The sequence below is a fragment of the Saimiri boliviensis genome, chromosome 6 (assembly GCF_048565385.1).
Source record: "Saimiri boliviensis isolate mSaiBol1 chromosome 6, mSaiBol1.pri, whole genome shotgun sequence".
In the NCBI taxonomy this organism is placed as follows: Eukaryota; Metazoa; Chordata; class Mammalia; order Primates; family Cebidae; genus Saimiri; species Saimiri boliviensis.
In genome coordinates, this window is record NC_133454.1 from 53,061,683 (window position 1) to 53,075,036 (window position 13,354).

Sequence of the window (13,354 nt, forward strand, 5' to 3'; positions counted from 1 at the left end):
ATGGAGTCAGCAGTTGTTTTTCCAGCTCACAGCACAGCGTGGTTCAGCCCCACCCTGCCCACTGACCCTTGCCCCCACAGAGGGCTGGGATGGGAGACTTCCAGTTTTATCTCAGGCTTCCAGGGCTCCGTTCCCCCGTCCCTGCCCCCTCACTTGCTCTTTTCTACTTTCAAGTTCTGCTCTGAACCTTGGGTGGGATGCACTTCCTAGTCGGGCAGCAGCAGTGGGGCTTGAAGAGCTGCCCCCAGACCCACCCCCTTTTCCCCCTGCAAGTCAGGGCCCCTGCCATGCCCACGGGCAGCTCCTCCACCCCCCCTCCTCGGGTAGTTCTTGGAACAGCGCATCCGCTAATCAAGCAGCGTGATCATAATCAGCTCTGATGGCTCTTCTGCAAAAGTGCATTCTAATGAGGTGGGAGAGGGAGTCGGGGAAAGGATGGGGACGAGGGGGGCTGAGCTTTTGGAGTGGTGGGGGCAGGGGGTCCCAGAGCCCCTCACACCAATGCTGCTTCTTGGTCTAGAGAGAAAACAGGTGACTACATCCGTCTCCGGGCTGGATTTCTGGGATTTTTTGACCCGGAGGATGGGGAAGGGGGAACTTGTGCATGCAAGCCTGCGTACACACACACACACGTACACGCACATGCACAACCCGTACACACAATACACACAATGCACGCACACACACACACAATGTGCAGGCACACACACATGTGCAGGCACATATGCACACACACATGTGCAGACACATGCACACACACACATGCACATGCACACACACAACCCCCTCACACAATACACACACACGCACACACACATGCATGTACAGGCATGCACACATGCACACTCACACACATGCAGACACACACATGCAGACACACACATGCACAGGCACACATGTACACACATACACATATGCCTGCTTTATGCACAGCTTATGCTGGGTGCTGGAGGTTCACGCGTGGCCAAGGCATGGGCTCTGTCCTCTAGGATCACACACGCACACACACACGCACACACACACACACACACACACACCCCTTCCCTCCGCTTCCCTTCCTCTCTCTGGGCTGCAGAGACACTGTCGCTCAGCACCATCACAACAGGCCCAGCGAGTCGCTGAGACGGAATGCATCAGATTCAATTCATTAGGACTGATCGCTCCCTGAATGGGGCTGAATAATTGATGAGCAGAAGCAGCTTTCAGGATGCTCCGAGTCCTCTGAGGCCCACGGCAGCCCTGTTATTATTTTATTTTTAAGCCAACAAACCCGACCAAATGCTCACCAGTGAGGGCGGGTGAAGGGAGTGGAGCAAAGGTTAGACGTTTTAATATGTGATGTTTACACTGTAAACTCTTGGTCCACTGCTTGTAAGGGAAATGGATCTAGGCTGCCTGGCCGGTGATGTTGTGTGAAGGAGGCAGGCTGCACTGTATCCACAGTCACCAAGCTGATTTGTTACAGATGACAGGGGCGGGGACGTGTCCTGGGGGTTGTGAGGTCCCTGGCGGCACGGCAAGGCCCCTGGGCTGGGCAGAGACAGTGGCCAGGATGCCCTTCCACATGGCTTGGTTACAACAGCAGGGAAATGGGGGTTTGTCTGTGAGGGTTTCCTCTCTCCTCCCAGGCCTCAGATGGCCACAATGAGGTTTCCTAGTAACTCCTCAAAACAGACTATAAGAATCCACTTATAAGAATCCACTATAAGAATCCGCTGGAGGTGGTGGCTCACACCTGTATTTCCAGCACTTTGGGAGGCCAAGGTGGGTGGATTACCTGAGGTCAGGAGTTCGAAAACAGCTTTACCAATATGGTGAAACCCCGTCTCTACTAAAAATGCAAAAATTATCTGCACCTGTAATCCCAGCTACTCAGGAGGCTGAGGCAGGAGAATCGCTTGAACCCGGGAGGCAGAGGTTGCAGTGAGCTGAGATTGCGCCACTGCACTCCAACCTGGGTGACAGAGTGAGACGCCATCTCAAAAACAAAAAAAAGGGAGTCCATTATTTTGGGTTCACAGTAAGGTTTCCTAGTAAGTGACTCCAACCTAGCCTAATGTCTCAGTTTCAGTTCAAAGCACACACTGTCTGGCACTGTGACGGGTGTTGGGCACAAAGGAGGCGTGTGACTCAGCTTCCGTGTGCTGATGGCAGGAGCGCGGGGAGAAGTCCTGACCCAGTCTTCCACTGCCACTGTTCAGTCCTTCCAGCTGGCCGCTAGGCCCTTCCATTGGATGCCCAGTGTTATCACATGCTTCAGGGTTCCCCCACAAATGCTTCGCTTCCTATATGTCCCCCTTGCTGCTGGCAGTGCGTGTGTTCCATGTTGCTTCCAGTCTTGAGGCAAAGCAGCAGCCAGGGGGTTCCCAGGGCCGTCCCTCTGTGCCAGGGCCCCTTCCCGGGCGTGGACTCCTCTTCTCTTTTTCTTCCTTCCATGGGCCTGTAGCTAGCTTTCCTCCCCTGGTCAATGCTATTCCTCCCTCTCTTCCCTTGGGGATACGGAAGGGGTGCTACCTAGCTTTCCCTCCCCTCTGCCCTGGTGCAACACAGATGCCCAGGAGAGGGGAGCCCCCGGGTGACAGGAGCCCTCAGAGTTCTCAAGGACTCTTGTCTCTTCCACTCCCTCCCCGGGCCATTCTTGGTAGGAGCCCAGGTTCTGGAGTTATGCAGACCTGGGACAGATTCTGACGGTAGGTGGCAATTTATTCAACTTTTTTTCTTTTTTTTTTTGAGACAGAGTCTCACTCTGTCACCAGGCTGTAGTGTAGTTGTGCAATTTTGGCTCACTGCAAACTCTGCCTCCCGGGTTCAAGCGATTCTCCTGCCTCAGCCTCCGGAGCAGCTGGGATTACATGCGTGGGCCACCGTGCCCAGCTATTTTTTGTATTTTTAGTAGAGACGAGGTTTCACCATGTTGTCCAGGATGGTCTTGATCTCTTGACCTCATGATCTGCCTGCTTTGGCCTCCCAAAGGGCTGGGATTATAGGCATGAGCCACGGTGCCCAGCCTACTTAACTTTTCTATGCCTCAACTTTCTGCTCTGAAAACTGGAGAGGAAATGGTACCTGCCTTAGGTGAGCGGGCAGTTGTGGGGTGGAAGATGGCAGTGCACGTGGAGCATGGAGCACCGTGAGGGGTGCTAGTGGGCCCGCCCCAGTGACAGCAGCAGATCATTGTAACCATCACAGCCTGCTGCGAGAGCCCAGGATGGTGGCTGGAGACCCCCAGACCTCCCTTCCTCCCAGGTGGAGACCTAAGCTGAGGTCTTCATGCTTCTGGAGCCTCTGGCTGCAGAGGACAACCCATCCGTTTATCCTCCCCAGGCCTGAGTCCACCCTGGCTCTTCATGAAGAGACATAGCTCTTCTGCCATCACAGCCGTGGCTGACTCAGGACCCCACCCCTTCGGCCTGGTTTTTACTGGCCTCTCCTTAGTCACGCCTGGGGGATCCACCTCCCCAGCCTGGCCCTAGGGCAACCAGGCCACCCTCCTCTCATACATCATCCAGACAGTCTCCTGGCCTGTCAGTCCCAAAGACAGGCCTGAAACACTGGGGGCTTCGAACACTTGCACAGCCCCAGAACCAAGGAGACATCGTCATTGACTCACACCCTCACGTGTTTGCTCATTTATATTCACTCATTCATTTGATCCAGATCCGGGCATGAAATACAGACCTCACTCAGGTGCATGCGAAGGGCCCAGGAAGGAGGAGGCATTTTTTTTTTTTTTTTTTTTTTTTGAGATGGAGTTTTCGCTTTTGTTGCCCTGACTGGAGTACAATGGCCTAATCTTGGCTTACTGCAACATCTGCCTCCTGGGTTCAAGCAATTCTGCCTCAGCCTCCCGAGTAGCTGGGATTATAGGCATGCGCCACCACACCCAGATAATTTTGTATTTTTAGTAGAGACTGGGTTTCTCCATGTTGATCAGGCTGATATCCAACTCCCAACCTCAGGTGATCCACCCATCTTGGCCTCCCAAGGTGCTGGGGTTACAGGCGTGAGTCACCGTGCCGGGCCAGGGAGGAGGCCTTTAAGCACCACGCAGCACTTTCCAGGCCTCGAGCAGTACTAGCAGGTGGAAGGGCGCTCCCAGTCCTGTAGATGCAGCCTGGCTGGGCACTGTGTGTCCCACAGGAAGTCAGGACTCCCAGGATGCTCCCTCCAGCCTGGCCTCCTGTTGCTGGTCTCTTGTGTGGCCCCGCTGAGTTCCTGGGCGCTCCATCCTGATGGCAGAGGCCCCACGCAGCCCATCTCTGACCTGGCCTCTCTCCCAGAGGCGGCCTACCTCCTCTGTCTGCAACTGACCCCTCCTGCACCTGCAGTGCATGCTGTCTTGTCCTGTAGCTTGAGGAGGAAGCCGGATGTAGAGGAACTCAAGGCCTGTGTTCACCCACAGTCTTCTGCCCTGCTCCCTTTTTTCTGAATGCCAACCTGGGGCCTCTCTTGCTCAGCCTTCCGCTCACTCAGGATTGCCTACTGCTGCCTGACCCCCAGCTGGGGAAGGGCCCGTGCATCCTGGGTGGCCAGGCGGACAGGGGCCCTGGCTGGGGAGGGAGGCCTACCTTTGACAGCCACGTGGACGCTCTGGCTGATGGAGAGCTGGGGCTGGATGAGGACGCTGCACAGGTACTCCCCCTCGTCCATGCCCTTCTGCACGTCGGTCAGCTTGAGGGTCCCGTTCTCAAACACCACCTGGCGGTGGTTGTCCGGCAGCAGCAGGGCGTCCTTGTACCACTTGATGGAGTAGTAGGGATAGCCGATGACCCTGCAGTTGATAAGGGTGTCCCGCCCGGCGACTGCTGTGATGTTCCTCATGGCCCGGATGCTGGGGGGGCCTGCGCAGGGGTCAGGAGAGAGGAGGAGGAGAGGAGGGGCACGTGCTGCCGTCAGCCAGGGACAGCCGGGCACCACCCTGCGGTCCTCTTCTCAGACGTTTGGCCCCTGAGACTTTCAGGGGGTGGATGTTGGGTGGGGGCACGGGGATACCTTTTTACAAAGCTACAGATGGGCTGGAATTAGGGGGTGACCAGGACTCACTCCTACTGGCTTCAAAGAATTGCCAACAGATGCAGTATATACATGCCTGGGGCAGAAGCCATTCCCCTTGTGGGACCGGGATAGGACCAGACTGCCCCACCAAGAAGTGACTGGGATTTGGGAGGGCAAGTACTCATTTATGGGGAGATTAAGATTTTGGAATTAACGTGGAAAGATGGAGATTTTGTTGTTTCTATTCTCCTTGCTTATTTTGATCTTGTCCCCAAAAGGATTTTACGTTGACTACTTAAAGACGACAGGAAGGCCTTCGCCAGCTGAGCTGATGACTTTCCTTCAGTAAGTAAATGTGTGTTGTGAGAGCTGTGAAAGGGGCTCTGATAGTGCTGGCTGGGGAGAGAGAGTGTCTTGGGCTGGGCCTGCTGGGGAGATGGCAATCTGGGGGTTGGAAAGGGGGGCTCGGAAGCTACCAAGCAAGACAGTACTCCACGGGGTACAAGGTACTCTCCGGGCCTCAGGTCCCCATCCAGAACCTGAGGGGCCCAACTGGGAAATCTTGCAGAGCCCTGTGTCTCTGTCCCCCTTGCAATTCAGAGGAGAGAGCAGGAGGGTGGCCAAATGGGAAACGCACACTTCTGCGGGGGGTCCAAGACCTGGCACAGGCAAATTTAGCAAAAACTCCACCTTTACTCCCTTTCCTGCCCCCATGGTAGCCAGGAGTGCCCCTGGATCAGTGCCCCTTCCCTTCCTGCTGTCTCCCAGCTCCGCTGTCCTTGGGTCAGGGGTCAGATGAAGACCAGTCAGACCCCATGGGGCTACAAAGAGCTTCAGAGGAGATTGTGTTCGAACAACAGTGGTTTGGAGAGCTAAGATGTGGGAATGCTGCCCTTTAGGCCTCTCTTCTCCGCTCTTGGAGGCTGCCTGCCTTGGGACACCCCCACCCCACCTCAGCCTCTCACTCTTGATGGTGTGAGCCTTGCGGGAGAAGATGCTGCCCTGGCTCCTGGCTGCTTACATCTCCTGGAGCATTTTGGGGGCTGGCTCAGTGGGAAGACACAGGGAGCACAGCTTGGGTGAGCATCCATGTGAAAGGCCAAGCCTGGCCCCCAGCCCCTTCCCTGTGTTGGCCTTACAAGGCCCTGGTGGGGCTGGCAGATACCAGCAGGTGCTTAGCATACTTGGGCCTCAGAGAGATTTGATGGGGGGGAAATGGGCTAGAGGGTAGGAGGAAGGCTGGACTGGTTGGATTTCTGGAGAGGAGGAAGGGGCGGGGGGATGGGGAGGTGAAGGAGGGTGAACTGTACCAGACGCACACACTCGCACAAAAATGGATGATGGCACTTGAGGAGGGCGGGGAAAGGGGGTGAGAGAGGGGAGAGAGACCTCTACTAAAATCAAAATGACAATTAATAATAAGCACTAATCAGCACAAGAATAATGGTAACCACAGAGATGGCAAAGGAACTCAAAAACCTATTCTGATATTTAAATGTAGACAGGCACCTCTTACGTTTATTCGCGCCTGATATTCAGCACTGCCCACCGAGTTCCGCGCCGTGCACCGGTACACGCCCCCATCACGGATCTGGGGGCCTGTGACGTTCATGTGGCTGATGGTGGTGCCATCCGACATGGTGTACTGGTTGGTACGGTGGCTGCCATCCCGAACGATGTGCTCGTCATCCAGGGCCCAGGTGACTGTGGGGGGCGGGGCACCCTTGGCTGCACACATCAGTGAGAACTGCTCCCCGGGGTTGACGACCTTCTCACTGAAGGACGAGACGATGCGGGGCGTGCCATCTGCAGGGAGCGAGGACCCCCCCGCTTCAGGGTCAGCAAGCCATGGAGAGACCGTCCCCCCAGCCACCCCACCTCAGCAGGGGCAGAGGCAAAAAGCAATCGCAATAAGAAAAAGAACTTTCATGTACATCAGTTCCTCTGCTATCCACAGCCCCAAGAGGTGCCAGTTACTGCTGGACATGGATTCAGGCTGTAGGGTTTGCATCCTCCCTCAATCACTTATTAGCTCTGGGTCTTCGGGTAAGTTGCTTAATCTCTCTGTCTTGTTATCTCTTATGGATGGAAGATGGGGATAACAGTGATCGTGATTATACCCACCTCATGGATATTCTGAGGATGAAACAAATTAATGCATTTCAGAGGTTTCGCAGAGCGCTTTGTAAGTTCTTAATAAATGTTAGCTCCTCTCAACTCTTCCTCTGTTAATAAAGACACAACGTGGTGGCATGTGCCTGTAGTTCCAGCTACTCAGGAGGCTGAGGCGGGAGAATCACTTGAACCCTGGAGGCGGAGGCTGCAGTGAGCTGAGATCGTGCCACTGCACTCTAGCCTGGGTGACAGAGTGAGACTCCTTCTCAAATAAATAAATAAATAAACATAAAAACCAAAGACACCAGCTCAGAAGTTAACTGCCTAGAACTACATATGGAACCGCCTGGGCCTGTGGAGTCTGATTCCAGTTTCCTCTGCATGGGACCTCAGGAGAGGGTGGTGGTGCCGCAGCCCCCTTAGCACAAGGCCTTGAGTCTGAGGCTGAAATTGCAGAGGCAGTGGCAGTGAGGAGTGTTGGTCGGGGCTTAAGTCTTGGCTAACAGAATAACCTTGGACAAGACAATTAACCTCTGTGCCCTGGCTTCCTCACGTGGAACGCGGGAATGTAATTATTAACCCTGGCCATCCTTCCGCGCAGGATTGTTAGAAAGGATTAAAATAGGCATTAAGTCCTTTAAAAGTGGGCCGGGCACAGTTGCTCATGCCTGTGATCTCAGCACTCTGGGAGGCTGCGATGGGAGGATCGCTTGAGCCAAGGAGTTTGAGACCAGTCTGGGCAATGCAGAGAGACCATATCTCTATAAAAAATGTAAAAAAAATAGCCAGGTGTGGTGGCATGTGCCTGTAGTCCTGGCTACTCAGGAGGCTGAGGCAGGAGGACTGCTTGAGCCCAGGAGTTTGAGGCTGCAGTGAGCTATGATTGCATCACTGCACTCCAGCCTGGGCAACAGAGCAATGAGACACTGTCTCTAAGAAACAGAAACAAGAAGCAAAAAGAAAGACAAATGTTTGTCTGGTTGGGGTGAAGAATGAGGGCTTAGGTGCCTGGGTACCTCACACCTCCAAGGAGTGTGGACCCACAGGCTGTGATGGGGAGACCTGGGGATGATCCCGTCCCTGTGGTGTTTTCTTGGGTTTGGCTGGCATCTTTGTCACAATAGATCCTTGGAAGGAACAGAATAGCATTGGGTTTGTTCTGGCAGCAATGAAGGAGCTGGGGGAACATTCAACTTGTTGGTGAGGGCGGGGTTTCTGCCAGCCCCCACTGCACCTCTGTACAAATGAGGAAGCGGTGCCTCCTCTGTGTGAATGCAGCCCAGTGTCAGGGCTCATGGCTTGGCAAATGAGGTGCAGGCTGGATTTCAGTCCTCACCTACCCTCTTGGCTGGGCAATGTGTGCAGCGAACACCCTGAACAACCATACTCAGAGGTGCTGGGTAAGAAACACTGAGTGGTGGCAGCTTTAAAGGAGGAGAGAGAAACAAACATGTAAAACCCAGGATGCTGGTGAGACACAGCCTGTCTTGAAGAGGTCTCAGGCAGGAGGAGGAAATGCAAGTCCAGAGGTTACTGGCCTCTGAAGACTCCTGTAATACTGAAGTTCTAGAAATGTCCGAGGGCAGAGACAGTATGGTATGATGGTTAAGAGACCTGAGCTCAAATCTCCGCTCTGTCCTTTCAGCAGAGCTATGTGGCCTTGGGAAAGTGACCAAAGCCACAGTTTCCTCAATGGCAAAATGGGTAACATCATTAAAAAAATAAAAGGTCTCGGCCCAGGCAAGAGGATTGCTTCACCCCAGTTCAAGACCAGCCTGAGCAACATAGTGAGACTGTCTCTAAAAAAAAAAAAAAAAAAAAAAAAATAGCCAGGTGAACAGAATAATCTTGGATATTAGCATGCTGCAGGATGCTCCCTGCCTGTAGTCCTAGCTACTTGGGAGGCTGAGGTGGGAGGATTGCTTGAGCCATGGATGTTGAGGCTGCAGTGAGCTGTGATCACATCACTGTACTCCCACCTGAGAGACCTGAGAGTGGGACCCTGTCTCAAAAAAGAAAAGAAAATTTAAATATAAAAGAAAGGCCTCCACACAGGGCCCTTGGGATGAGATGGTGTACTGGCCTGGTGTGTAGTGAGCGCTGGTTCAATGCCTCCTGGTACTGTTCCCACCTCAGCAGGAGGGAGGGCATGAGCTTGGCAGCCCTGAACCTGCCCCCCACCTTGTCCTGGCTCCCCAGCTCACCCTCGAGTGCAATGATGGCGAAGTCCTGGGCGGTCTGGGCCTTGCGGGTGGCAAAGCACTGGTAGGCCCCGGAATGGCTCTTCTGGGCCGAGGTGATGAGCAGTGTCTCGTTGCTGAGCCCGCGGATGGAGATGGCCTCGTCGGGCAGCACCAGCTCTGTGTTGCGATACCAGCGGATGGTGAACTCCGGGGAGCCCGTCAGGGCACAGGAGAGGATGACGGTGCTGCCGATGCCGGTCTTCAGCTTCTTTGGTGTCAGGGTCACATGAAGGGGATCTGGGTCGGGGAGACATGAGGGGAAATGGGAGCGAGGAAAGAAGAGAAAAAGGGCTTACTGTGGGTGGAGTGCGGCTGGGGGTAGTCAGGAGTCACAAAAGGCCGGGGTCCTGCCTCCAGACCCCTTGCGTGGACGGCGACTGCGGAATTCCTCACGCTAGGCCCTAGTTTACTCTTTGTTAAATGGCGGGCTCAGGCTGAGGGATCTCTCAGTACTTGTTGTTCTGATGGTCTGTGCTCCCCTGAAGTGTGTCCCTGGGCCTGGTGAGAATGTGACGCTCCCTCTGGCTCTTGAGGAGGATGGAGACTTGACTGGCTTATTATCCTCCTCACCACCCACCCCACAGACTCGGGAGGCACCCTTGGCCCAGCAGGCTGTCTCCCGAACCCACAGAGATAACCCATTGCTACATGCTGCTGGTCTGGTTTCCTCTCGATGGATCTGTGGAGCCCCTGCTCGGCACCGCCCCCCACCGCCCCACTGCAGGCCTAGAGCTCCCGACCTGGACCCATGCGGCACACCTCCCTGCCTTCCCCCAGCTGACCCCCATCTGCTCAGAACTTCCATGACTCCAAACAATTCAGCATGGCTTCTGAGGCCCTCAAGGCCCCAGGGACCTGACTCTAGGGGTCTAAAGGAGTTCCGTTGTCACCAAAGCCATACAATCTTCAGAACACCAGCAAGCTGCCTGTGATTTCTGCATACCCTGTGCTGCTTCTGGGCCCAGGGCCTCACCTAGAGCATTCTTTGCCTAATTCTTACTCATCCTTCACATGGTGTCACCTCTTCTAGGAAGCCTTCCTGGACACCACTCCCCTTTCCAGGTTGGGCTAAGGATCCTTTCTTGAGCCTCCCTGTGTATAACTCACACCACAATGAGCATTTTGTCTCTTCATCACCTCTTCTGTGTCTGTCTCTTTTTCCCTCTGGCCTGTGGGCCGCTTGAGAACAGGTTGGGATCTCTCAGCTTCATCGGCCTACCAAGACCTGAGTCATTATTGATGGTCTAACTGGCTTAGCAAGCCATTTACAAGCTCCAAAATGACCTCTCCTTGATCTCTATGGGTTAGGTGTTCTGTATGAGGGCTGAGGCTCCCTATATAGCTTGGTATCCTAAGTGAGAAAGCCTGCAGGAGAGGGAAAGATTGCAAGCCTGTGTGGGCCAGATGCAGCCAAATCAGACATGACTGCATGCGTGGTCCTCCCTGCTCATTTCCCAGAGCCTTCCCCCGATGTCCAGGAGCTGTCAGTGCACACTGAGGCAGGTGGCCTCCTGCTCATCCCAGGCACCAGGTGGAGCTCCCGGTGCTCTGCCAGCCGCTGTCTCCTCACTGCCTCTGCGTGGGCTTGGTGCAGGTTGCGTGGGGGGCTTCATGGAGGAGTTGAGGGGTATGGAAAGCATTGCATTTCTCTCCATGAAGCTGGCAGAGAGAGGCTGTAGAGAGGCTGGAAGATGCAGAAAAGTCATGTCGATTCCCCTTGAATCTTGGTGGTCCAAACAAGCCTGCTGTGTGGAGGGGTGGGACTGGGCATCAGAGAAGATGCATTCAGGGTCAGTGTGGGCGTGTTCACCTCTGGAGGTGGTGACTCGCTGTACATGTGCGAGTGTGCTCGGATATGGGCATGTTGCTGTGAAGGGATTGTGTAGCTGTGCGGGCACCATATACGCGTGCATGTGTGCATGGGGAGGTGAGCGGGTGTATTTTCAACATGTGTGCCTGTGGTTGTGTGTCTCTGCTTGCCTGCATGTACTGGTGCAGGAGCTGTGAACACTGCATTTACCTACAGAAAAGCTTGCTAATTTTCCAAGGATTTCAGGGTGTGTTGCCCTTCTGACCTATTTTGAGAGAGAGAGAGACACTGTGTGTGTGTGTGTGTGTGTGTGTGTGTGTGTGTGTGTGTGTGTGTGTAGAACAGGAGGGTGGGAAGGAGGTGAAGGTAATACTGGAATAAACTTTTTCGGATAGTACTTAGGGCAAGAAGGGGGTACCAGTCCTGATCCTCTGTCTGCTCTGCTGTCCAGGGCTTGTTTGTTCGAGAGGAACCCCCAGGCCCCTGAAGTGGGGCTTGCAGCATCTTCACCTACGCGTTTGTACTGTGCACTGCCGTCCCAGAGCATTTCTTGGGGCTCTTTCTGTTCTTCTACCTTGACAGTGAGTTTGTGTTGTGAGGGCGCTCTTCCGGGCACTGCAGATAAACACTCTCCAACTCTCAAAACTCTCTTCACGGTTGGGAAGGAGACTCAGCCCTTAACTGGGCTGAGGGAGTCAGACACTAGGCCCAGGAGTGGGCTGCGCTGTGGTTCTCTGGTCAGCCTGCTGTCCCGTGCTCACAGTGGGTGGGAGATGGGAGGAGAGCTTCTTTGGTCAACTCCCTTGGTCAAAGGAGTGCACCTTTCTCAGGATGGGGGGTGGCATCACCTCCGGATAGTCTCTTTCCACTGTTCATGTTAAATGACCCTCAAGATGCTGTCAGGAATGACAGCTTCATTCCTTTCCCATGAGGCACGGCATTTCCTCCAGGATCTCCAGATCCCAGCCCCACTACAGCCTAGAGAGGAGGGAACTCAGAGAGTCAGATGCTTGGTGCCGGAGCTAGAAGGAACCCTTTCATTTCACAGATGGAGACCCTGAGGCTGGGTCACACAGTGTGGGCAGAGGTGGGGTCGTGGGTCGGGGGGAAAGGGTGAGCTGGGTCTCATGAATCCTCATCCGGAGTGCTTTCTGGGGCATTTGTCCATCTGCTTCTACCCTCTCTGCCTGCCTGGGGGACCCCTCAGCAACAGAGGTCTGCTAAGGCCGCCTGCTCTCCACACCAGCTCCTTGGACCCCTAGAAGGAGCAGGAGGAGGAATAGGAAGGGACCAGGGTGACATCCAGCTGGAAGGTCCTGGCAGAGATGACTTGCTTGTTTACGGCCAGTGTCTGCCTTCCTACAAGCCCAGAAGCCCTGCCCTCATGGCTAGCACGTCACTATCATTCTCCTCATCCCACTGGAGCCTCATGACCTCTGGGAGGTAGGAAGGCTGGGACCATGTTTCCATTTTACATAGAAGGGCACTGAGCTGATGATCGTGATTATGTGATTTGCCCAAGTCCAGTTACTATCTGCCAGAACCAAAAGGCAGGCTTCTTGATTTCAAGCCAAGGGCTTTTCCAGGACACCAGACTGCCCTCCCCAGCCAGCTTGGGTTATTCCCAGGACCTGTCAGAGACAGGTGCAGCTGTCACCCACACTCCTTCCCCAACCCCTGTGGTGCTCTCATAGGTTACTGGGGCTGCAGAAGGGGCTTCCCTGACTCACCAATGACTGTGAGGGTGCCTGTGACCTCTGCCGAGCCGAAGGTGTTGGTGACCTCACAAATGTAGGTGCCGCTGTCCTCGGTCCGCAAGTCGCTGATGGTCAGCCCCGTGATGCGCTTGGTCCAGCGGCTGTCAGCTGGGAGGGGCCGGCCATCCTTAAGCCAGCGGATGGAGGGGATAGGGTAGCCCGAGGCTGTGCAGGGCAGCTCCACAGTGTGGCCGGCCCACACTTCCTGGGAGTGGAAGCCGTCCAGGATGGTAGGGATCGACTCAGCAGGGTCTGGAAGGCAGAAAGGGTCGGCAGCCCTGGCCAGCCCCGGGTGGGATGCATCGGGGCTGGGGGAGGGAAGGCAAACACCCAGACAGGAGCCTGCTGCCCATTGGCACCCATAGCGAGCAGTTTCCAGGGCGGCTCCAGAGGGACATTTCAGGGAGGGTGCATTTTGTCTTCTGTGCTCAGAC

General features: G+C 54.9%; 1 protein-coding gene across 1 annotated transcript in view; it reads right to left on the reverse strand.

Moving 5' to 3' along the window:
* Window positions 1-13,354, reverse strand: part of DSCAML1 (DS cell adhesion molecule like 1) — a 362,988-nt gene that overhangs the window by 86,402 nt on the left and 263,232 nt on the right. The window contains exons 5-8 of the mRNA XM_039470605.2: window positions 12,894-13,172; window positions 9,315-9,590; window positions 6,505-6,801; window positions 4,569-4,841 (exon numbers count right to left, since the gene is read on the reverse strand). Of these exons, the coding sequence (XP_039326539.2) occupies window positions 4,569-4,841; window positions 6,505-6,801; window positions 9,315-9,590; window positions 12,894-13,172 (1,125 nt within the window). The remainder of the gene's footprint in view (window positions 1-4,568; window positions 4,842-6,504; window positions 6,802-9,314; window positions 9,591-12,893; window positions 13,173-13,354) is intronic.